Source organism: Vulpes vulpes, chromosome 3 (genome assembly GCF_048418805.1).
Source record: "Vulpes vulpes isolate BD-2025 chromosome 3, VulVul3, whole genome shotgun sequence".
Classification (NCBI taxonomy): domain Eukaryota; kingdom Metazoa; phylum Chordata; class Mammalia; order Carnivora; family Canidae; genus Vulpes; species Vulpes vulpes.
This window is the reverse complement of record NC_132782.1, coordinates 39521972-39548966: the sequence shown is the minus strand read 5'-3', so window position 1 is coordinate 39548966 and position 26995 is coordinate 39521972. Positions and strand designations below refer to the sequence as shown.

The following is a 26995-nucleotide window of genomic DNA, read 5'->3' as shown; positions in this document are numbered from 1 at the left end:
ATCATAACGACACTGACAATGTATCACACACTGTAAAAGGAGGGTTTCTTATCCTCAACACTATTCACATTTTGGGTTGGATGATTCTTTGTTGTGGGAGGCTGTCCTGTGCCCTGGAGGGTGTCGGCAGCATGCCTTTCCTCTCTCTGCCCAAGACACGCTGATCTGGAGTATCTCCAGGGACTGCCAAACCTCCCCTGCTGGGCAGAGCCACCCGGCCCTCAGGTGAGAACTGCTGGAACAAAGCATTTAAATGGCAGAATTATCTGAAGTCATTCTGTCAAACGACACAGATACTGTCTAATAGGTCACAGTTTCTAAACTTGGTCCCTGCCACTTCTCTGACTGTACCACTTTCTAAACTGGCCAATACATAGGACTGGGACACTTTAAAATACATTGTACTTAATTAGTAAAGATTTACAGTCTGCAGATTTTAAATAGGCAAATTTATAACTATATCAAAGCCCTCATAAGCTTAAAAAAAAAAAATTATTCAATAGACCAGCCAAATGGAAGAGGCTTTTATTTGTAAAGAAATGAACTTACAACTGGTGGTCTACAATATATTATTGTAATATAAACAATATAAATAAATGATCCTGTAGGCCCACTAACCTTCCATCCAGACCCACATGAGGCAATGTTAACAATATTCTATGTGAAAATGTGCAGGTAACAAAGGTGCAATTACAAGCAAGTTTAAGCAGCAGAGTATAAGGTGCTTTAATTTAACAGTTAATGTTGCCATCAACAAACATTTGAATGCTCAATTTTACTTCACTGAATACAGACACAACAAATATGAAAATCTAAAATTCATACACATGCTACTTGTTAATATGAAAGTGCTTTCTCCTTTAAAAAAATACACCAAATGGACAGTCTTTTTACATAGATCATGGTGTGCTCTTAAAATGCAAAATTAACTTCATTTTCAGGTTATACATTTTAAAACTGTAGCTATAGACACCAATCTAGGAATGCTAATGCTAAGAGTGCTAAAACTATTTCATTTCCTGTAAGGAGGACTCTAATACAATATCCAATGGAAAGAATACATCTATATATAATCTTAACATTTTTTTTTTCTGTAAAAGTAAAAAAGGTTTCCTTTCCCCTTGGTGATGCTTTTGTTCAACCTGGGTAGATGAGCTTCTGAGGTTTTAGTAATATGAAAGTCCTATTTTAGGACAATGGGAGGAACCAAAAGGAATTTAAAAATCCGTTAACATGAAAAAAAAATCAGTGAACATGTGTTTGAAGCATCAAAAAAAAAATTACAATTTGCCTTTGTTAGATCAACAGAGTAATATTTCTTTTTAACAAGCAAAAGCAGTAATTTAGCAAAGGCTGGAAATGCCCACCTCTCTCATCAGTACCTCTCCTGCACCCTGTGTCTACAACTCCAGCCTTCACCACAGCTCACTCTTTACTCTGAGGATGGTTTTAAAACTCGCTTTGACTTTTTTTTTTCCCTACGGAAAAAACAAGAACAAGCTTTTGAATGAGGTGTTTGGGAATCTAGTTGAATGTCCTGGCAACTGGACGTCTAAAATTACACCATCTCAGCACACTTCCTTAACTTTTTAAAATTTAAAACTACGTATACAAAAAGTATGCAATAGATATTTTAACAGCATAAAATATTTGAAAAATTAGGTATATCAAAACATTTTAAAAGTAATTTAAAAGTTTTTTAAACACAGACTGTCTGGTTACTTGGATGTCTGTGTCCTATTTTCAGTCAGTTTTAGATTCTAGCATGTATTTGGACATTTTCCTGCCTAAAAACCTCGACTGTGGTACATAAAAGATTTTTAATATTAGGTATTTTTAATTTGAAGAGGTGAAGGGAAAAAAAGATATTTTCATTTTGTATCTTCATGGAGAAGTTAGCATCAAGTGATGTTAATCTGTATCGCTGGGTCAACAGGAAATAGAACATAATTTCACAGAATCCCCAAGTGGTAAGGAAACTTTACTCCATTAATCAATGCCATTCAATGTATATTCCCCAAAGAGTTGTCAATTCAAGCATGGAAAGGTTTTATGTTTACCAGTTCTGCATTTTTTAAAGGAAACCCTTTTACTGTGGTAATACATGTGTGCTTTCTTAAAAAGTCGCTATTTGTAGTAACAGTAAGTTTTGTGTAATTTTTTTTGCTTTAAAAACAAAAGAGAATTTAAAAACAAACCTGTTCAGCGATCTCCTTTGATTGAGACTTTTCAGTTTTAGAAACTTACTTCACTGTCAATACTGGGTGTAAAGCTTTTGTAGTTAAAAATGTACAGTAAGTCAGCACCAGCTTCTGTATGTATATCCTTCTGTCACACACCCTGTATAGCAACACCTTGGAATAGATTCAAGTGTCAAAATAATTCTGAGAAATATGGGCTGTCACAACAGTCTCAAAATGTAAATCCTTATTAGGTACCCTAGATTTTGTAACCTCATCAGGTATTTGACTATGATTAGTATGTGAAATGTGTTTTAGGAACAGGACTGTGATTCACTCAGACCCCTTAGATGTCATCTAGCTTAATAGTTTATTTACCCAGTGCATAAAAAATTCCCCTCTCAGTTCCAAGTTTACATTCAATAGAGTAAATAACAATAACGTCCATGTTTGTTTAAAGCCACAGCTGGAATTTTGCTTGGGAAGGTTCTGTTTACTTATTACTAGGCTCCTTAAGTCATGTATACCACATGTTGCACATAAGTGTTCAAAGAGTTTGCTAAATGAATGGATAAATGCATTAATGAGAATGTTCAGATGTGTTCATGTGTTCAGTGGTTAACTACCAGGAGGCATTTAGAAAAATGCCCTCATTTGCTTGTCTATACCATTTTTCTTCTCACTTAAATCTGTAAGAGAACCAAGCCTACAGGTGACCCAGGAAATGGATGCTTAACAATTCTCTTTTGGCAAGAGCTCTCAGTATGAAATGAACCATTAAAAAGGGAAAGAGAATTAAGTAGAAGCAACTTTAAAAATACCCCATTATGTGACCTAGAATCATAGTTTTAGAGTTGGGAAGTACCTGAAAGATGATTTTAACCAAAATAAGCCTTTTGAGTAGTAGAGGCTCCATACTGTATATTCAGAAGACAAAACAGATGAAAGGCTAAGGAGAGGATGAAGGTGTCACATGCTGCTGTTGCCAACTGCAAGTAAGACTCCCAGCCCCCCAGCCAGCATTTATCTTCATTCATCATGTTAATTTAATGATTATGTTCATCTATTTACTACTGAAAGTAGACTATTTAGTGCTATCCAAAACAAAAAGAATTCAGACTTTAACAACACATTCTAAACAAAGATTTTAAGCAGTGGACACTTCTGGTTTGCTTGAGGCAAGACTAAAAAAGTTCCTTCTTTCTAAAACAAACTGATGTTTATTTCACTACCAGCCCCACACTATCTTATGAACACTAACTTCTTCACCTCCGTTAATTAGGATTTAACACTGATAGATAATATTCCCTACAGCATAACTTTTAAGCCAATAAATGATGGCTACTATCAATCCTTAAGAAGATTACTGGAATCAGTTTAAATAGTTGGTCTAAAAGGACTTACTAAATTATGCTTATATTTAAAACTATGCCATGTTAGCATAACAGTATTTTAAATTTATATTAAGTTCTTTTTGCTGATTAAAATTCATCACTAGACTTCTTTTCAACAATACATTTTAAAACCTTTGTACAGGTTTTCTTTCTATGGATTCATACTGAAGCCATCAATATCACTGAGAGCAAATTATACTTTTCAAAAGCAGTGGGAACAAATACTTCTCTGATGTACCCTCTTTAACATCTGAGATTAAAATTGTCATCTTTAAATAAAATTAAATGTTCACAAGCTATAAAAAAAAAAATGAAACATTCATAGAAAACCTTTCCCAAAACATCCCATAAACATGGCACTTAAGAGGTGTGTTCATGGGTTCGAGTAGAACAGGGTTTTCATTAGCGAAGCTGGGCCTCAGATCTGAGGAGGAGGTGGCCACTCTTAATGTCTTGTGAGCTCAAGTGAAAGTTCAGAAAAAGCCAAACACTGTGCTCTGGAAAAATGCTAATTTGTATTAGTGCTTTACAACTTCCAAAAAAAGCTTTCTTTTAGTATTATTTTAAAATAGATTAAATAAGCTCTAAAAAATAAGATGTAAAATTTTAAATTCTTAGAAATTTAGGAAACTTTTTCCAAAGAAGATAATATAATTTTCAACCTTTTTTTTTTTTTTAAATTGAAGAAATGGCTTGTATTGCTGCTATGAAGGAAACTATACAGTGGTACATATTGTCAACTAACAAAAAAGGATTATCTTCCCAAAGAATTTTTTAAAGATGTACAGCTTATAATAGGTTGAAATTAAACTTTAGTGAGATTGCATATTTATTTTTCTAATACTGTATTTGTGCTTATCTAAATTGAATCACAATCTGTGAGATAAAGTCAAATGCTCTTAAATAGACTCATAAAATACCAATATTGATGAATGTGAATTAAACAGTTCATTTCATGATCCACACTACTGTGCATCAAAGAAATAGAGGTAGGCTTCTGTTGAAATCCACGCTAATAAAGAGAAAGCTCGTAGAGCTCTTTAGTCATCCAATTCAACCTAACAAATAAAATACTATCTTAAAATGCCTTTATTAACAATCTACAAGGTTGGTTCAACTACAGTATCTGAAAATGGATACTCTCCTCTAGAATTCCAATAACTCAATTATAACTATTAACATTTGAGTTTTTGACAAATATTCTCCAAATACAAGAGCTGTCACCTTTTTTTTGAAGTAAAAAAATCACTAACATGTATTATTGGAACTATTAATATGCTCTTAGGGGTAGGATCACTTGATAGAGAATGACAGAATGAGTATGATTACATACTGTAAGTCAATCTTATTGCTGTTAACTGGGATCCAACCATTACAATTTATCATTTTGAACTACTGAAGGTCTTACCAATACTACACAACCTCACTCCATTAACTGTACTATCCTCTTGGGTTTGGAATACTTTTCCTCCTGTTTGTCTCTTCTTCCACTTCCCTATCCTTCCCCCTGAAAAATCTCCCTCATGGCCCAGCTACATACATGGTACACAGGAAACAGACTGAACACTGCACAAATGGGCCAGTTTCTGCTGCTCAAAGGTTGCACTGAAATAGGACTTAAGTATTTGAAAGTCCTGCCCCAACTGCCTTCCTAAAATTAACCCCAGTACAAAATCCTCTCTAAAGTTTCAGGCAGAGGTGTCTGAGAAGTTTTCACACAGTTCTCTAAGGGCTACAACAGGCTTTAGGGAGGAAGGCAGTAAGTGAAGCCCTTTGAAGCTGTCAGGTTAATGCTCGGTGCCAGGTGCACACAGACAGCATGTGTTCTGTCATTAAAGAGTGAGATCTTCAAACCACAAAATATTATCAGATGGTTCTAGTTCAAATTGTCTTTAAAACTTTTTAACAGTATATCCAATCAGGGATTTCATCTACTCAGTATGGCTGTGAAGACAGCATCATGCACATACACTTAAAATAGTTTATTCTTTCCAAAACTGTTTGCACACAACGTAAACACAACCTAAGATTATACAATCTATATATTGCCTTCCTGCCCTACTTCTGCCATAATGGTACCAGAACCTTGCAAAAGCAAGTAACAGGACTTTATAACATTTAATTAAACAAGTCTGTGATATGGGACAGACACTGTGACAGATGATTACAGTCTCAGACTGGTATTTGAATAAATGTCTGACTAGAATTTCACACTAGATATATGAAGATTAGCTAGGTCAAAAATTATTCAAAGGCATGGGCACAACAATACCTACTTCATACATTTCTAAGTAAGTGTTTCAACACATTAGGAAACAAAAACAAACAATGGGCTACCTATAAAAATTGTTTCTATTTTAAACTAGGTAAATTATGAATATTAACTTCAAAAGTGCAGAAATTTGCTCAGTGTTGAAGTGGGATAAGCAAAGTGGCAGGTCTCCTGTCTGCCTCTCCCCCATTCTCCAGCTTCTTCACCAACATGTCTTCCCCGTCCCATTCCACCTTCTCTACTCCTCCCTGACAGCCCTTAAGCTGAGACCAAGAAAAACGGCTGTTTAGTGATGCCACAGCAAATTAAAAGTATCGTTCTGGAGAGAGTTATGTGTCACTTAAAAAGTGATGGGTTTGGGAACAGCACTCTGCCTCATATGACAGTGATTATATCAAAGCTGCACAGCTTGTCAGACACGTGCCTACACAAGGCTTGATGAAAATCCATGTCATGTAAAAACGTTTACAAACAGCTCTCAGTTTATTTTCTTAGGAACACATGGCTTAAAGTAAATAAAATTTGAAAAGTGTAGGTTTTGTTTCCCTCAATGGGAAAAGAGTGCATCAGTTTAAACAAGTCAGAAAATGCAAACTTAGGTAGCAAAAGTAGGAAGAACCTCCCATGTCCCTTTTTTGTCATTCCCTCTCCTTAATGAAAATCCTAAAAACCATCAGTAGTGTGAAGGAAAGAGAAAATAACACTCTCCCCACCTACATCATACCAGAACTGTGCTCAGAACTTAGGAGGGAGGTGGCCGCCCAGTGTTATCGTCCATATCCATCATATGTAACTGAAGCGCTGGTTTTAAGATGGTTAAATCCTCTAGAAAGAAAGAGCTGCAGAGCTGCATCAACAGGGAAAACTACCAGTTGAGCAAATGAATAAAATAGCTCACTTGAAAAAAGCAAGTATATTTTCTAGGTATGTTTTGAGTGCAGACAAGAGAAGATCTGGACTAGTCTTGAGATTATTACAAGATTTAAGATTATAAGGTGCTCTCAAGTGGAAACCCCCCTTCTTAGAAGCTTGCTGGGATATTTAACACAGTGCTAGGCACAGGAAGGAGCTTTCAGTTAGTACATAATGACTGGTATTAGAAAAAGAAAATAAAAGGAGAACCTATACAAAACTCAAATTTAATACCTTAAAGGCTATCTTATCATATAGTTATGGGAAGTAATCACTATTGCTAGGGGAGTCTATCCCCAAATAATCAGTTTTTTATGAATTATCTATGATAAAGTTTTAATTCCAGGGAAGATTTTCCTTTGTGCCCTCCCTGCCCCCCCTACAGTGGGCCATCTCCTACTAACACTTGGCCTATACTTGTGTTCTGAAACTTAAAGATGAGGGGGAAAAGTCAAGCACATGACAACTCTGTCATAACGATTAACTGCTAATAACTGAACATTGACTGTAGAGTACCTACCTTTCCTTGAAACTTTAATCCAATAATTAAAAACGTGATAGAAAGAAATATGTAACGTAGACTACAAGCTATTGTAGGTCTGGAACATGAGCCTTACACTATATTACACATTCTAATCCTACACATAACTATCAGTAAACATCTTTTTTTAAAACATTACTACACGAAAGAATCCCACAAAGCATACATTCAAACAAGAGGCATCTAAAGATTAAAAAAATTACCCGCTGTATTTTTGTATAAAAATAATCAACATTCTCTAATGTACACAAAGCCAAAAGATAAATATCTGTGATGTCCTTAATGACATCTTTAGTCCTCTACTAGCTCAACACAATCTTTTTGAAAAGAGCAGTGACAATGACTGAAACCCATGGACTCTTCCCCACTTACTGAACTTCTGCCAAATATCTGTATATGATCCTTCTATTTTAAAACATTTCCATCATGTGATAAAGATATAAAAAAACAAGGTTAAAACAAATTTTTTATGTCCAGGACTATAAAGGCTCTCAGGGCTCCCATAACAATTTTATTTTAATGTCATAATTCTGATAGGACACTGTTGAGTGAAAAATTTTCCTTTGAACTTTTTTTCCCTAAAACATGTACATATAAAATTAAATCTGATAATCCGAGAGATATTATTTGGTGGGTACTTCGTAGGAAGCATGCGAGGGTTTAGTCAAGGAAAAAGGAATGTGCATTCTAGCTAGACCCAGCATGTTCAAGGTTAGAATAAAGTCCAAAGACCAACCACATACCCACCACAAACTACTGTCATGCCAGCAAAGGCTATGCACTGGTTCATAAGGTATAATCACATTATGCCTTCATCAGTGCAGAGGAGCAGATATGAAAGATAATTAATATGAATCTGTACTTTCTGAGAGTAAAATTATTTGTATGCTCTCCCTTATTTTACAGGTGAGTTTGGAGTTTTCTTTTCTCTAGTATGCATAAAACTGGGAAAAATACTTCAGCAGAACATTAATGCTGTCTGAACTATTTCCACTGTATCATGTATTCCTTATTATGTCCCATCTTTTCAAGATATCCCTTTAGGTAAAAAAAGAGCAACCTTTATCACTCCTATGTCAGGGTTTCCAAACCTTGACAGTACTTGATATTTTGGACCAGATCTATCTTTGTTTTGTAGGACTGTCCTGTGCACTGTGGGATATTTAGGAACATCCCTGTCCTCCTTGGTCTACATGCCAATAATCCTACCCAGCCCCTGCAAGCCATGACAACCAAATGTCCCTAGACATTGTCAAATGTCCCCTGGGGAGCAAAACTGACCTCTGTTGAGAACCACTGCTCTAAATATACAAAAACTAAAAGGAAAACTAACTTTCTCAGCCGCACCAAATTCTTGGGCAAGTTTGGAATAGAAACCAAACTTCTGACTTCCAGATCAGTATTACTCATGCTAGAATGCAATCCTTTTTTATAGACAAAGCAATTGTCTGACAGACAGGTTTTTTAAAATGCACACTGATATCTCATCGCATACAATTCCAGTCACTGGACTTCTAAACTATTCCTAAATTACTCCTAAATTATCTCTCTCATGGCAACCTATAGAAAACTTACAGGGTAGAAAAATGTGTAAGAAAACCGAATCAAAAGAGGAGAAATGTAAATCATTAAATTACTTTTAAAAGGATTCTTTATATTAACGATAAACATCACCTTTAAAAAATTATCTAGTATAACACGTTTCTTTGAAAAATATCATGGCCCTCTATATCAAGTCTTTCATTGTTGCATGTAACCTGTAAAATTAATTTTACCAATGTTGGCTAATTATGAAAATGTATGATGAATTATATCTGTAGAAGAAATGTCAGCTTTTGATGTGGAGATCCCAATGTGCTTGGCTATCCACCACAATATATGATAATATTCTAGGCCAACTTGAGCCTTTACCTTAAAAGTCTGTTTAAGAAGAGTAAAACTGCTGTTTTCTCACAGCCAGCCTCATGATCCTGTTAAGATTCCTTCAGAGAATTGATGCGTGCACAGATCTTTAGGGCCGGGCCTAGTTTGATATTCATTGCACTCATAAGATGGTCTTCTTTTAGCAAAAGAAGGGCCTGTCCATCAATCTCCTGTGCTCTGAACTCATCTGCGATATCTTGACAGCCTGGAATTTGATCAGAGAAAGGAAGTTAGCATTAATACATAACTATTAGATGTTACTTCTAACAGTCATAGTTATGCACTCAGTGGGTCTGAGTATCTGAAATACAGGCTGAGAAACAAATGAAATTTATTTTTGGTAGTCTTGGGTTCACTCCTGAAGAAGAGAGTATTTCTTGGCATTCTGAAAATAAGAATTAATTCAAAATCCAGGTAAAACAATTTACTTGGAATTCTTGTTCTAAAAATATTATTATAGAAATAGTGAGAGTCAGGAAAAATGTAGATTCATCAGTTCTGACATAATACACCTTGACAAAAAGGACAATGGTATTACCTCAAAATATGCCACACGTATAACAAGTTTGGATTAACTAGTTATTATACCTCATGAACTCTTCTTTGTTTAGTATACCCTTCACATACAGGTGTAGAGAAATAAAATATAATGTTCTGTCATGTTAACAATTTAGAAATATTTTCTCAACTACCAGTGTACCACTTTCATTATCATTTGTACCTTACTCTAATTTACAACCTTCAATTGCCAAGCACATGTAAAACATTTTTATTTTTTGTTCAGGAAAGAACCAAACCAACAAGACTGTAATATCAATCTATTGCAATGCTGTTGAAATGTATTTCACGGCTCAACTTGTAATTTCAACTTCAAATCTTAGTATCACTGGACTTGTCTCCACTTTTGATATGAAAACATAAATTCCCATTGACATTATGAACTTGCCCCCTAGTCTCTTGCCAAATATTTTCTCTCAGCGTAAACCAGGTGCTTTACTACCATCTACTTAAACCTCAAACATTTTTATTATCTACCAAATTTTGCACAACTAGGTTACTCAATAAACTTCCCCACTAAGGGTAAAGAAACAACCAGGGAAGGTAATGAGTTTAAGAAACCAAGAAAGGAGAGAATGCAATAATGTAGAAGCTTCCTTAGAAGAGACAGTGAAATTATAAAAATGAATTTAAGAGTAAAAACTAAGAGCTTCAAGTCTATTTTATCCAAATCAGGATTCTAAGAGAAAACACAGAGATAATGAATAATGGAAATGATTACATTACACCACTGGCTAGCACAACTTTGCTGGAATGATTATCCCATCTATTGCAAACGTATCATCCACTTGTTTGCCTAAGATAATGATGTCATCCCTATAACCCCTACACCAAGCACAAAGCATTGTTAGGTGCTAAATACATATGTTTTTATGTAAGTGAAGGTCTAGATGAGTGAATAAACAAACAATAAACAAAAACAGAATCTGCTATAGAGGAGCTATTTTTAAGAGTAATACACTTTATTCTGTATTCAGCTACATGGCCATCTTTTCTCTTGGTTATTTCTTTTCCCATATTCTCTGTTAGTTGTTTCTTTCCTGTTTCATATATAGCAGCCAGCTTTCCAATTTCTCCATTTTAATTTCTCAGACTTTAAAACTGACATTTCAAAAGTACCCTGAGCAGATTGTTGTGGTTTTGCCCATTTACCATATAAAAGAAATGATATAGTTAAAATGGGATTACTCACCATAGAAAAGCTCCCTTTCTTTTCCCAGAGGTAGCTCTCAAAACTGGGCAGACAAAACTGACTAATCTTGCATCTAGTTGTGACTTCATCCTTCTTTTTATGAAAGAACTAATGTTCTTCTCTCTTCAGTCTTAATTACAAGAACACAGGAAAGAAAAGAAGAGAGAGAAAGACAGGGCAGGACTTACTTAGATTCAGGAAACAGGAGCAATGAGAAGTAATGAGGACTGTAAGAGCTACATTTGGGAATAGAAACAAGGAGTTCTCCATGAGGAGATATATATAGCATGTTTTGTTCCTCTGTATTGTGAGATCCCTCTTCAAATGTCTTCTTGTGGTAAGTAAATGTGTTAGCAAACTAATATAGAACAAAAAATGTTTTGAGAAACAGCATGATTGAGTAGGAATGCATTATCTTCAGAATTTCAGATCACAACTTCCATAAGCCAATCACTACAAAGAGCAGTTATACTAAACATTAGTATAGGAATGAAAAAATAAAATTACTTAAAAAAAAGAGAAAAAAAAAAGAAGCAAATTTTTTTCCAGAAACTCATTAAAGAAAAATGAATTTTCAAAAACTTTTTAGATGCTCAAGGTATACTGAGCTAAAGTTCAATGAGTTTCTGATAGAATCTATCTCTCTAAAGCAGCTGGTGCCCCAGGGACTCATACAAAACCTATCCTAACTGCAGCAACCAGTCAGCATTGCTGGCTTTATGTCACCAGAAGCAGCTTATCAGGATGGGTGTGGACCTCTGCAAATGGACCTGAGTCCCAACTGAACTTTGCAATATCCAGTCACTTTTCCAGCTAAACCCAAAAACAAAACACTCTGCACAAAAATGATCTCAGTAAGCCTGGTGAAACTGTATCACCTGCCACTTAGTATTACATAATAAACAAGTCCCAATATTAGTATTATGAAAACCAATAGTCATATGTTTTTAGGTAATTCCTACTCTATATGCCTACAGAGAAACCCAATCTACTACAGATTCACAAATCAATACAGAATAAACTGATCTTTGCACTGTATCAAGAGTTAAGATAACACAGTTCATTGAAAATAAGAAGGAATCCTATAGTTTTCCTATAGAAAACTTTTTAATGCACAAAAATTAGAAGAAAATGAATTTTAATTTAGAGAAAGAGAAAGCGAGCACACACAGCTATGGGGGGATGGGGACAGAGCGGGAGGGGGAGAGAGAATCTTAAGCAGGCTCCAGGCCCCAGCAAGGAGCCTGACTCAGGGCTCCATCTCATGACCCTGAGATTACAACCTGAGCCACAACCAAGAGTCAGACACTCAAATGACCGAGCTACTCAGGCGCCCCAAAGGAAAGTAATTTTTCACTGTGGTAGCAGTTCCGAGACTGGATATACAGCATACTGGCTCTAATACGTTCCCACACGATAGTTCACAAGATGACATTATACAAAGAGAGGAGAAAACTCTAGGAGTAAATATAGGTGCCCTGATAAAAGAGGGAAGCCTATCTCAAAATACTAGGGATTACAAAATTTGTAAGCTTGTTCATTTTATGAGAAAAGTTTGGGAGTAGACTATTTGGGAGGGGGGAACAACACAGCCCCAAATGAGCTTGAAAGAGGCTCAAAAGATGTTTACAAAGGCCAGAGGAGCATAGAGAAATGAAGACAAAAGCATCTTCTGATATGAGATTTTACTTTAGGCCACAGGCATTCTCAGAGAAAAACACTGGGAAAGAAGATGTAACTAATCACAGAAATAAGCCTGTTATTTAGCCTGCAAAGAAGTTTGGAAATACTCCCATTTAATCAGTAAAAGCAAAGCAGACTCTTACATAGTACCAAGCAGTTCTAAATTATAAAGCAGTTTCCCTTTAATGATAAGTAATGTTCTCTAAATAGCTGGCAACAAAATTGGGTCCTGATTAACTAACACAGCATCTCAAATATAAGCCATCTTGTTGTCTTAACTGAAATGAAGCAAGAATGAGACAGTTCGTTCCAACAGAGCAGCCAAGAGTAACCTCATGGCAAACGGATGTTGGGGAAAATTAGAAAATCAGCCCTAAGAAAAAGCATATGAAATGATAGAAGAATCAGATACCTATTGTTTGTTCATTATTTGACTAAATACTTTCCTCAGGATACGAACCAACCCCCACCTACCCCCTCCAAGGAAAGAAAATAGTTTCCCCCAAATGAAATCAGGTTAACAGCTCACAGGTCCCATGTGGAAGACTGAGACTGACAACTTCTGAAGATGACAATATCAAAGTCTAGCCCTAGGGGGATCAGTACAGATTCCAGTGTTAATTCTCAAGATACTTAGACCAGTCTAAAAATTAAAATTTATGTCATTAAGTATTAAAACCACAACCAGTGAAGACTCATCATCTTCTAACATATCAGTTTTGAAGCAGATTCTAAACCTATCAGGACTTAACTCACATCTAAGTTTTCTTAGGTGCATGCTTAAAAATCTTCCATGAAAAACGTATTCCTTTCAAACAACTGCAATCTTCCTTTAAAAGTGACCATATCTCTTGTTTAAAAAAAAGAAAACTTATTTAGCATTTCTGAAACAAGCTACTGAAAAAATAATGTCATTAAGAATGCTGTATTATAAGGTAAAACGGCAGACAGTCTTTTTTTTTTTTTTTAAAGCAGTAATAGTTCTGAATATACTTTCTTCACTCAGCACGTTAACTGTAAATTTGCTTCGGAGATAGTGGTTACCTTCACAGAAAGACTAATCAGCAAAAATAGCTGAATTAATTTTAATAAGTCTGTAGACAAGTTCAAAGAGGATATATTTTTCTGGAAAGTTTGTGTCAAGAGAAATAGTATGATTCACAATAAAATCAAAGTGGAGCAAACATTTAAAAAGTCTCCTTGTTTTTCACATTCATAAGGTCAAAATCAATAAGATTTGCTGATTTTAAAAAATATAGTCTTAACATATATAATCAGTGTGGGTCTCATCATGGGCAGTGGTGCAGTTATCTTTAGTAACCAGCCCCTTGGAGAAAGTAGATATGAAAGATTGCTGCATTAAAGAAAAAAGATAAAGAACATAAAGAATTAAGCTGATGGAAAGAGTACCAAAACAAGAGATCAGAAAAACAAAGAAAGTTACCCTCAATATTGGAATGGAATATCATAAATGGATTTCAGTTGTCTACTTAAAAAATCAAATTTTAGAAGTGTTCTTGATGTCTACTTATTGAAAAGAATCAAGGAATGCAGCTTCCTTTAAAAGAACCAGCTTGATTTTTAAAAAAGAAACCAAAATGTTATCATATACTAAAAGGTCTTGATTAGCTTTCAAAAATGCAAAAAATATATATATATATAGTCCCTCTTATTTTATTTTAAAAAGGTTAAATTAGGAAATAAAGAGGAAATAGAATAGAAAAATAGAAGAGCAGAAGGGAAGAAGTGTCTGACTCAATCTCTCTACTGACCTCTCGAGAGAAATCAGACTGAAGAGAAGAGAGCACCTTTAATATCTTCACCGGCTGAGGTATCACAGCAGAAGCAGGACTAGTCAGTTTTTATCGACTTGGGGGGGTATGAGAAAATACCCAGTTGTGCTGAGGGAATAAGCAAGAGGAAACAGATCACATTTCAATAGCAAATGCCATTTAGTTAATACATATACATAGTACTTCTCTAGCCCTTTTGTGCAATAGGTGTGGATGGAGCTAACATCATTCCTGTGTGTGAACGCACAAGAAAAACCTAAGGCCAAAGTGGTAAATTACATACCAGGCAAAGAATGGATGAAGGCCCAAACATCATCAACTGTCCATATAGATGGCTCTGCTTGTGCAACTGGTAGCAAGTCATTGTTCTCAGGCATTTTCCTAATTCTCACATCCCGAAGCTCACGTTCTCTTTCCCGCTCACTCTGCCTGCGCAGGCGTGTGGTCATAGCAGATGGAACAGAATCTTCATGAGAAGCCAAGTCTTCTTCTGCAGATGGATAAGTAATTGGAAGCTGGAAAATGTAGTACAAGTAAAATACAGCATTGCACTTTCCTTGCATTTCTGAAAAGGGTATTGTACATTGAAGCAAGGTTTCTACAGACCTGCCTAAGGATATGTTCTCTTGCTGCCCCATCAGGGCCACTTGGACGACGGCCACGATGCCCAAGACTCTGATTATCAGGCTTACGATTCCAACGACCAAGTGCAAATTTTTTAGAACAGCTAACATTGTACCTAAGAAATTCAAGTAAGAAAAAATATTAAGTGATATATGGAACACTCCATTTAGTACTTAATTATGACTTTAAAGTGCACTTGTGAATCAGTAAGTGCCATGTACTTCATTAAGGACTGTAATACCTCTGAAAGTAAACCATAGTGTCCAATGGATTTACTTATGCTGACAGTCAAAAAATGGCCTCTGTGTACTTCATAATATAGCTCTCAATACACTACTGAACACCTATAACAAGATATTGATATTTTCTCCTAATAACAGCATGATAGTGGGAAACTTAATGCAAAATACAGATAATTTTTTGTAAAATAATCCAAGGTTCAGGAGAAAATGAAGTTATGAATTAATTATGTAGATGTTCAAACTGATGTTTTCCCAAATAATAATTTCTGAAGAAAGATTAAGAGGTTAAGAGAATAGAGGGGGGGAATCTCAAAGGCTACTAAAAGATTTTTCAAATATTACTGAAATCAAAGACTGGAAATGTAAAGTTGAGATTTCAGAGTTACAAGGAATTCATAGTTCTCACTGCTCAGGAAAGTCAAATACACATAGTTCTTTAAAATTAGCTTAAAGATTATTTTTAAATAGACTAGTATTTTTCAATATAGACCTTTATAAGACACGACTGACAGTTTAAAAGAGTCCTATGCTGTTTACTGGGTTTCAAGGCCTAGAACAGGGCTGGCAAACCTTTTCTATATAAAGGGCCTAGATATTTTAGGCTTTTTGGACAACACAAATCTCTGTCACAACTACTCAACTCTGCGACTGTAATATGAAAAGAGCCATAAACAATAATGAATGATCACGGCTGTGTTCTGATAATATTTTATTTAGGTTAAAATGTGAATTTCACGTAATTTTCATGTGTCGTGAAATATTCTTCTTCATTCTTTTCTCCCAACCACCTAAAAATTTAAAAACCATTCTGACTCAGGCACCATCCAAAAATATGCTAAACGAAGGAAGGACTTGGCCTGGGTACAGTTTGCCAACCCCTTCCCTAGAAAGAAGAGCAAAAAGAATCTAAGAAACAAATTTCTGAAAAGCTAAAGAAAGGCTAAGAAAAATATAGTTTCTTTTTTTATATACATATAAAACCGCCACTGTAATTTCTTATTTTTAAAACTCTTTTGCTCTACGAAGATCTCTCAAGAAAATGACAAGAATAAACCTCAATGAACTTTCCTACTATTTGCTAGATAACTATTCTAGGACCAATATACAGGTACCAAAATAAATATTCCTCATCTATGTTTTATGAAAATATCAGGAGGTGGAATAAGGAGTACTCTGAAAAGGAATAGGCTTTTTTTTCCCTTAAAAAAAGTATAATTTTTTTAAAAGTGTCCTGATGGTCACTTCATTTTACCTTCAAATGATTCAACAAGTTCCTGCTGTGTTCAATATACTCATCTGTGTGCTCAGCTCTATAGGTTTCTGATTTGCATTCACAAAAACATTCTGATTTGCAGTCTACAAAAACTTCCTCCCCCACTGACTAGAGAACAAAGAGAGACTAACCTTACACTTATTTAGTCCCTAAATATTTAGATCTCCAAGGTAGACATGTACAAAGCAGTTCTCCCCTTCTTTAATTTATCCTCCCCTTGCTCTCTCATCTGCATTTCCCTTATATTAAGATCCCTAACCTCCTAAAGAGGTTCACCTAAGGGTGTAATAACTTGACAACTCAGCAATCATGTCTGGGAGGAGTGATGGTAGTGTTAAATGTTCTGAAATATTTAATAGTCAAGATATTTAAATATCGTTGAAGACCGTCCTTTTCCCTTAGAGTAGTTAATCACTTAGAATCAGAAAGCCACTTGTCCTTTCTGCGGTGTATGCAAACTGGAAAACTCCAGAGGTAAAACAGGAGTTACATAACTTAGTTATTACGGCTGTCAATAACACAGGATAATATGTGAATAAAAGACTGACAACTGAGAAACCAAATCAAGACATTTTTGTAGGAAAATACTCCTATTATTTATTTAACTTAAGTTTTACTAAGTATATTGTAGTGGCACCATACAAAAGCATATGTTCAAGCAAGAAAATCCCTAGATGCAAACAATTAAGATCTTAAATTCTTTGAGAGAATAATCACTTTTTGGAACACAGAACAAATTGCAAAATAACCTGTGCATACACTTCACCTCTAGTGGTAAATATCTATATTTGGATTTTCAGAATCAGAGGGTTTTTTTTTTTTTTAACGTAAATTAAAACTGTGACAAGAACAATGAAGATACTGAACATTTCTTTTATTATTAATAGTTTGCCTATAATAGTTCTATTGAAAATAGATTTAGAAAAGATTATTTTGCTCTCTGATGATGTAACAATGTGGAGAACTTGTGCTACAGCTGTCCCACTTAAAAACCTAGAATAAACAGGATATAATTAAAACAAATGAACACAGTTTAAAACAAAACAACGTAAATCCTAGTATTTTCATATTGATCAAAGAATGACATGATAAAACAAATACTGTTCTGATACTTTAAGGACTAGTAGGTCTGTTCACAGGAGAGAGTCTCCTAAGCATATTCTTATCAGGAGATTGCTACTTCAATATTAGAATATGCTGTAAAACTTACTGTAAATGTTATGAATATGTAACTTTCACACAGAAAAATTTAATAACTAATATCAAAGCTCCAGATAATGCCTACTTGGTATTCTTCCTCTATATTATAGTGTCTAGTTTTGGTTACTGGTAAATTCTACAAATTCTGGGGCTTTGTTACAGTAGTCGTTGGCTTACGCTTTAGGAAAGTCAAGAGCACAGAAATACCTTTTGGCACAAGACATAGTGCAGAATCGTTTTGACCGAAGAAATTCGTTAGCATATCCCATCTTCCCACAGAATTCACATTTGAGCAACTCACTGTCCATTTCTTCTAAGGTCTCTAAAAAAAGAAAGAAACAAAGGGAAAAACTTCCAAAAATTGAATTGTGGCAAATTTTCTTTTAGCATCTACTTTAGTTGGATACAGCTAGTTCAGTCCCTCCAGAAAACTTAAGGAATGGTCTTTTAACTTTTTAATCGATAGCCACTGTGGCAAGGAAAATGCGTCAAAAACAGCCGCATCCACCAAATCCCTCTTACTCTTCCATAAACATTTCCACAAACAGAGTTTTCTCTGTGTAAATAAGCAATGCATTTTTAAAGGTTCATTTTGTTAAGACTCCAACATACCTAAAATGTGCAAATGACTTTCCTGAGCAGTGTAAAAGAAATGAAGATGAGTAAGACAAAGTGACAACCTCCAGGAGGAACACTTTCAAAGCACTGTGCAGGATATGAATTTTGGTGCATTGTGGTTAGGAAGATACACAGCAGAGAACACTTGATTATAACTCCAGAGAATGAAAATGACTTCAAAAAGAAGCTAAAGTTTTGCTATGCTTGATTTTAAAGGAGGATGTAAGATAATTAACACTTTCAAAGTCTGCAGTGTACAACAGAAAACATAGATACAGATATCCAATTATAAAACAGTCCCTTTTAGTCTTTTCAAGCCATATTACTAGACCCGAGGACACTTCCTACCTAAATCCTCAACTATTCAGCAGTAGTCACCTATGAGCAAGCAATTTTATTTTCCTAACCCACAGTATTTTCATCTGTAAAATGGGGTTTATATACTTTTCCATAAGAACTGCAATGAAGACTACCTAAATACCCAGTAGATAGTAGGCACAAAAAAGTGACAGTTCCATTTTCTATTTTCCACATAAGAATTAAGAGTACCAAGACCTGTAATAAGTAAGAAATAAAAACTGTTCTTTTTTTTTAACTGTTAAATTCTTAAACCCACCCTATTTTGCCATGTTCCTCTATCACCATAATTCCTATGCCAAGTCATGCAGAATACACAAAAAAGTAGTTTACTAACTAAAGCTTTTAGCTATGAGTTCCCGTGTGCTTTTCTATGTTACTCATTTCACCAAAGGCTTATTAAGATGAAGAAAGGGACTCTGAAATGTAGGTACGGATGACATGTACTCAAAGTTTAAGTAGTCACGCTATCCTACTATTAACCAAAGAAGCAAATGGCAAAGTGCTAAATCAGTACAAGACAGCAAGAACTACTAAAACACATACTGTGAAATATCTGAAGTTCCAAGGGACATCCAAATATATCAACGTGACTGATCAAATCATGATCTAGCAGGCATTCATTATTAAAAAAAAAACTCAGGACTACTTTCATAAGCAAGTCATCTGGTGAGTAGCAAAGAGAAGGAAAGAGTCTGAAACAAGTAAAATTGCTCCTTCCAATGACCTAGAAATGGCTTTTACACAGCTGTGGCTCAACAACACATTCCTGGGACCTGATGTCACAACTTCCAGTATTGTTTTCACTTTGTCATGCTTGTAACCTGGTCTGACAGGAGACAAAACCTCTCACTCCAACACCACTACCACCAGTCTGGCCCCAAAGAATCTAGTCATGAAGTTGTTCCACTTCCAGACTACACTGGAAGTTTTAAAAAAATTTATACTCAGGGCACCTGGGGGGCTCAGTCGATTAAGGATCCGACTCTTGGTTTCAGCTCCGGTCATGATTACAGGCTCCTGGATGGAGCTTTGTGTGGGGCTCTGTGCTCAGTGTGGAGTCTGCTTGTCCCTGTGCCTCTGCTCCTCCCCCTGGCTCGATTCTCTCTTGCACTCTCGCTCCATCTATCTCTAAAGTAAATAAATAAAATCTTTAAAAAAGTTTGTATTCATTAATGTAGCAACACACAGCAATTGATAGGTTAGAATTCCCTATAAAGAAGGAAACGTGGGATCCCTGGGTGGCGCAGCGGTTTGGCGCCTGCCTTTGGCCCAGGGGCGCAATCCTGGAGACCCGGGATCGAATCCCATATCAGGCTCCTGGTGCATGGAGCCTGCTTCTCCCTCCGCCTGTGTCTCTGCCTCTCTCTCTCTCTCTGTGACTATCATAAATAAATAAAAATTAAAAAAAAAAAACACAAAAAATTACAGAGCCAAATGAGTTCAAAAACTGTTCCTGTAGCTAATAAAGATGGGAGTCTGTGGCATAGACACCCGTAATTCTCCCAACACCCATTCTTCACGGCTCTCCCACAGTAACAAAATCCTAATTTTCAGCAAGGTATAGGGGCTCTGAAAAACTACAGTGTCTGCCCTAGTTGTGGCCATCCATAACACATGAATGGAAATGCTTGCAAATTCCAGATGGTGTCCTTTTCCCATCTCACAGATTAAAATGTAATAATGAAAATTAGCTATCTTGGAAATGAAAGCAAGATTCTAGGGATGAGAGCGCCATAGAACACCGGCAGCTTAGGTGCCTAACACCTGCAAGCCTTTGGGCAAAAATTAAACTTCTACCTTATTTAATCAAATATTATTCTGGGTTTCTAATGGAGTGGCCAAACATATAACCTTACTAAGGGATGTCCCCATTTTCTGTGTGTGAGGAGTAGATACTTCTTAATTTTTCTGAAGACTTGAGATCAGGTAACAATAAGAAGCAAAAGAGAGAGGCAATGAGACAGAAATCATGGTCAATGTGATTTCCCAGGAAAAGAAAAGATATTCTGGTAAATCACAGTCTACTGGTTAGAGATACTAGTTACAGAACCAGTCCAAAGAGCTTATTAAGATGAAGAAAGGGACTCTGAAATGCAGGTATGGATGACATGTACTATTCTTAAAAAGAGAATAATCCTTACACTAAGTTTCTAAAATACTGAATTAAACTGTATATCCTACTAAAGCCACTAAACAAGTGACTTCATCATTTTACCCTATAGTACTTCCAATTAAAAGTAATAGAAACAGTTTATAAAATTACCTTGGGAAGTTAAATTATCAAATATTTAAAATTTGGCCTAAGATTTTTATTTGAGAGAGACACAAAAAGACAGCGACAGAGATAGCAAAAGAGTGTAAGTGAGGAGGAGAGAGAGAGAAGCAGGTTCCCCGCTGAGCAGGGAGCCCCACAGTGGGTTCAATCCCAGGACCCTGAGATCATAACCTGAACCGAAGGCAGACACTTACCAGACTGCACCACCCAGGTGCCCCCAAATTTGGCATATTCTATATAAATATATCTCCACTATGAAACAGATTTATCTTTTTTTACTATATTTACCTTTTAACACTGCAAATTTAAGTGTACAGTGTTAGTTTGATACATTTATGATTGTTGTAGCAATATTTAGCACCTCCATCATTCTCTATCACTTTACATAATTATCCTTTCTTTTTAGTAACTGGGATACTTTTAAGTTTTAGTCTCTAAGCAATATTGTTGTCTATACTCATTATACTATGCATTAGATTGCTATGGCTTATTTACTACTCAATGTATAGATTAATCATCTTTAAATCTTCCTCTTCTTTACTCTGGTAACTTATCCTATTAAACTACCCTTTGTCTTGTCTTCCATAAATCCTTTCCTTCCTCTTCCCCCACAGTCTACTCTTCACTGTCCCCTCCTAAAGTTATGTGAATATCCTTTGTACATTCATTTCATGGTTCCAACCTGAAAGGTTCTTCCTGTTTGTTATTGTAAATCTATGTCTTCCCCTTCAAGAGCCAAATCAAATCTCATCTCTACAGAAAACTTATCAAACTGGCAATAATCTCAGCCAGGTTAGTTGTTGCTTTTGTTCTGTTCCATTATGATAAGTGTATTCTTTAATCCCCATCACCTATTTCACCCACTTCCCTTCTGCTAACCAGTTTGTTCTCTATGTTAATGGTCTGTTTCTTGGTCTCTTTTTTTCCTTTGTCGTTTGTTTCTTAAACTCACATATGAGTGCGATCATATAGTATCTGTCTTTCTCTAAATTATTTTACTTAGCATTATATTCTCTAGCTCTATCCATGTTGTTGTAATGGCAAGATTTCATTCTTTTTTATGGTTAAGTAATATTCCATTATATGTATATATCACATCTTTATCTATTGATCTACTGATGGACACAGGCTGCTTCCATAGTTTGGCTATTGTAAAGAATGCTACAGTAAACACAGGAGTGCATATATCCCTCAGTGTTTTTGTATTTTGGGGGTAAATACCTAATAGTGCTATTAATGGATTGCAGGGTAGTTGTATTTTTAGTTTTTTGAGGAACCTCCACATAAGTTTTCCACAGTGGGTGCACCGGTTTGCATTCTTTTCAAGTGTTCTACAGAAGCAACCATAAAACAAGTAACAGGGGCACCTGAGTGGCTCAGTGGCTGAGCGTCTGCCTTTGGCTTAGGTCGTGATCCTGAGGTCTTGGGATCAAGTCCCACAGGCTCAGGGAGCCTGCTGCTCCTTCTGCCTATGTCTCTGCCTTTCTGTGTCTCTCATAAATAAAATCTTTAAAAAAAAGAAAAATGTAACAAAGTAGCAATAAATACATGTCTATTAATAATTATTTTGAATGTAAATGGACTAACCACTCCAATAAAAAGACATAGGGTAACAGAGTGGATAAAAACACAAGATACATTTATATGCTGCCCACAAGAGACTCATTTCAGACAGAAAGACATACTTTCTTGAAAGTGTGGGGATGGGGATCCCTGGGTGGCGCAGCGGTATGGCGCCTGCCTTTGGCCCAGGGCGCGATCCTGAAGACCCGGGATCGAATCCCATGTCGGGCTCCCGGTGCATGGAGCCTGCTTCTCCCTCTGCCTGTGTCTCTGCCTCTCTCTCTCTCTCTCTCTCTCTGTGTGTGACTATCATAAATAAATAAAAAATTAAAAAAAAAAAAAAAAAAAAAAAAAAGAAAGTGTGGGGATGGAGAAACATTTATCATGCAAATGCATGTCAAAAGCAAGCTGGCATAGCAATACTTACATCAGACAAAACAGACTTTAAAACAAAGACTGTAAGAAGCGACAAAGGACACTATAATAAAGGGGATAATTCAACAAGAAGATAAAACAATTGTAAATATTTATGCATCCAACGTGGGAGCACCCAAATACATAAAACAGTTAATAAGAAACAGAAAGGATATAATCAACAATTATATAATAATAATAGTAGGGGACTTTAACACCCCACTTCCATCATGGACAGATCATCCAAACAGAAATCAACAAGGAAACAGTGGCTTTGAATGACATATACTCAGAACATTCCATTAACCAGGTTTTTTTTTTTTTTTTAATTGAAATGTAATATTAGTTTCAGGTGCACAACAGAAGCATTCAACAATTATATGCATTATAAAATGCTTGCTACACATGTATTAAATATTAGTCACTATATTCCTTCTATACTTATTAGCCCTGTGACTTATTTATTTTATAACTGGGAGTTTGTACCTTTTAATCTCCTTCACCAATTTCACCCAGCCTCCTAACCGTCCTTTAGAAACCACCAGTTTGTTCTCCATATTTATATATCTATTTCTTTCTATTGTTATTTGTTCACTTGTTTTATTTTCAGATTCCACAAATAAGTGAAATCCTAGGGTATTTATCTTTATCTGACTTATTTCATTTATCATAATACCCTCTAGGTCCATCCATGTTGTCACAAATTGCAAGATTTCATTCCTTTTTATAGCTGAAATATACTCCTTGCGTATATATACCATATCTTTACTCATTCACCTATTGATGAACACTTAGGTTGTTTCCACATCTTGGCTATTGTAAATAATGTTGCAATAAACATAGGGATGCATATATCTTTTTAAATTAGTGTTTTCATTTCCTTTGGGTAAATACCCAGAAGTGGAATTACTGGATCATATGGCACATCATTTTTAGTTTTCTGAGGAACCTCTATACTATTCTCCAGAGTGGCTCCACCAATTTACATTCCCACCAACGATGTATGAGGGTTCCTTTTCCTCCACATCCTCTCCAACACTTGCTGTTTCTTGTCTTTTTGATACTAGCCATTCTGACTGGCGTGAGGTGATACCTCACTGTGGTTTTAAAACCAAAGTGTAGTTTATTTCAACTGGTTTTAAAACCAGTTTTAATTTCCCAAGTTCTTACCATCTATACAATTCATTTAAAACTTACCATATGATATTCCTTAGTTATCTTAAATTCACTAGTTCCTACTAGATTAAAAGCTCCTCTCAGGTTCTGACACAGTCTAACATACGCTGTATGTCTATTACATTTAAAACCATGAGTATCGGGATCCCTGGGTGGCGCAGCGGTTTGGCGCCTGCCTTTGGCCCAGGGCGCGATCCTGGAGACCCGGGATCGAATCCCACATCAGGCTCCCGGCGCATGGAGCCTGCTTCTCCCTCTGCCTGTGTCTCTGCCTCTCTCTTTCTCTCTGTATGACTATCATAAATAAATAAAATTAAAAAAAAAAAATTTTTTTTTAAATAAAAAAAATAAAAAAATAAAATAAAACCATGAGTATCATGACATATGCTGTGAAGCTTCCTGAGTTTTCCATTTTTCTCCAATGTATACACACAACAGGGCACATCATATATGCTTTTTAGCCTAAAACTTTTACTTATACCCTTTATACACTTCTTGTAGTTAGCAGAAAAAAAATCCCTGTGGGGCATCTGGGTGGCTCAGTCGGTTAAGCATCTGACTCTTGATTTTGGCTCAGGTCATACTCATGCAGTTGTGAGATCCACCCCAAGTCGGGCCCCACATTGAGCATGGAGCCTGCTTGATATTTTCTCTCTTTCAATCTGCCCCTCCCCTCCAAAAAAAAAAAAAGAGAGAAAAAAAAAATCCCTGCATATTCATCTTTACTACTCTTCAACTCAAATGAAACATTTTTCAGATAAAATTGTATGCACAACTAAAAGTATCCAGGAATTAAATGAAATTAAAGTCCTAACAACAAAAAGCAAAATGTAGACACTGTCTGGATTCTGATTTGAAAAATAACTATAAAAGGATATTTATACAATTTATACAATTCTACAATTAAAAAAATCTCAATATGAACCAAGAACTAGATGACCCCAAGGAATTATTATTAATATTGTTTTGTGTGATATAGCATTATAGTTACATACTAAAATGGATTTCTTTTTTTTAGAAATTCACAATGAATTATATACCAGTGAAATGAAATGAGGACTATGAATTTTTTTAAAAACAGAAAGGAGGAGGGAATAAAAGAGAAAGTGAAAAGCAACAGAGAAAGAAAAGGGGGCATGGAGGGAGGAAAACAAAAGGGATAGATGAAGCTAGTGTGGCAAAAATAATGTCTGAAATTGGGTAACAATGTTGAGTCTGGGTGAGTGAGGATTCATTATACAATTCTAATTCATGTATGTTTGAAATTTTTAATTGTTAACATTCTAAAGTAAAAAAAAATCAAACTGATCTCAAAAGTTAGCAGTAAAAACCAAATTTTATACTACTATCATACTCTTTGCTGTTCAAATAAAAAGTAAACCAATGATGAATACATTTCAGCAGTTTGTAACTGCCTGACAATGACAGAGGTGCCTTCCTTTTAACAATGAGAAAAACTGTGGGAAAGACTATTTTGTTTACCAGCATGCTATTTTGCTTATTTTAGCAAAGTACAGACACATAGTACATGCTCAATACACATGTGAAAATTAATTTCAGATGAAATATACTAAGATATTAAGGATAATTACTTAGCTGTAGATGTTAATTAAATCACTACTATTAGAATTCTGAACACACTAAATGCTATCTGATTAAGTTAAACTGTATCATAATTACAGGGCCATGATCAGAATCAAGAAAAATAAAGTATATCACTTCTGCATTTATTCGTGTTTGCTTTCCTATGGTCTATTTGTATATGACTGATTTTCCTGGAATATTTTACTATTAGACTTTAGTCTAATTTCTGACATTACAAAGATTTAGTGTTATTTTCCTCTTTGAACAAATTTAATCACCTCTTGATTGACAAGTACATCCTTAATACAACTGTAATACCTACCTGACATCAAACATCAGAATATAGAAAGTCTAAAACCAAACAACCCGGAGCTTTAAATTAAACAAACTCAGTAAAGCAGACAATTAAGTCTGCTTAGGGAGAAAGAGAACTGGTTGCTTCAATGCTAAAATTCTAAATTAATTTCATATATAATGGAATTTTTTTCCTCCCACACTCCTTCAAAAGTCAGGTTGACATTATGCAAATTAAAAACATCAATCTTGCTATTTGAATTATTTGGCCATTAAAGGCCTGATTAGCTTTCCATTTACCTCAGTTAAATAATGCATTATATATAGGAATAAGAGTGAATAACTTCCTAGTGTGTGAAAATATATGTAGAATAAAAATCCATATCCTGTTTCAAATGGTAAAAGTCAAAGTTAATTTAAACAGTATTGTAAATAAAATCCACAAACCTTCAGCAATCATGTCTTCCATCTCTGTGTCAGATGAATTATCTGCATGCTTTGCATTATTCTGTAGCTCTGGCTGCACACATACAGAATTTATCACCTGATTATCCAAAAAAGGCCTTTTTTTCACAGGTTGTTCTATTAGCAAAGATGAACGACTCACCTTTAAAACAAAGAATAAAATAATCTTTTAAAAGGCTTTTCAGGGCAGCCGGGTGGCTCCGTGGTTTAGGGCTGCCTTTGGCCCAGAGTGTGATCCTGGGCACCCAGGATTGAGTCCTGCGTCGGGCTCACTGCATGGAGCCTGCTTCTTCCTCTGCCTGTGTCTCTGCCTCTCTCTCTGTCTCTCATGAATAAATAAATAAAATCTATAAATAAATACATACATAAAAGGCTTTTCAGAAATAACTTGGTTAAAAAAAAAACAACTCTTGAAATCACTAGTATCTGTGCTAATTTACTTGTTCAACTGATCAGATT

At 35.5% G+C, this 26995-nt stretch overlaps 1 protein-coding gene across 10 annotated transcripts in view; it reads right to left on the bottom strand.

Moving 5' to 3' along the window:
* Positions 1-509: 509 nt before the first annotated feature.
* The window catches only part of PHC3 (polyhomeotic homolog 3), an 81475-nt gene continuing 54989 nt past the window's right edge, over positions 510-26995 (bottom strand). For 2 of the 10 annotated variants that reach the window (XR_012000375.1, XR_012000377.1), the window contains 6 exons: positions 26519-26678; positions 17995-18109; positions 15055-15187; positions 14732-14938; positions 14428-14556; positions 4646-9427 (listed from right to left, as the gene is read on the bottom strand). Coding sequence is in view for 2 of the 10 variants with exons in the window: in XM_026007732.2 (XP_025863517.1) it covers positions 9273-9427; positions 14732-14963; positions 15055-15187; positions 17995-18109; positions 26519-26678 (795 nt within the window). In the remaining 8 variants the exon portion in view is untranslated. Of the gene's footprint in view, positions 9428-10972; positions 14557-14731; positions 14964-15054; positions 15188-17994; positions 18110-26518; positions 26679-26995 lie in introns of all 10 variants that reach the window. The other 8 variants (XR_012000371.1, XR_012000373.1, XM_026007732.2 and 5 more) reach the window with 5 other exon arrangements.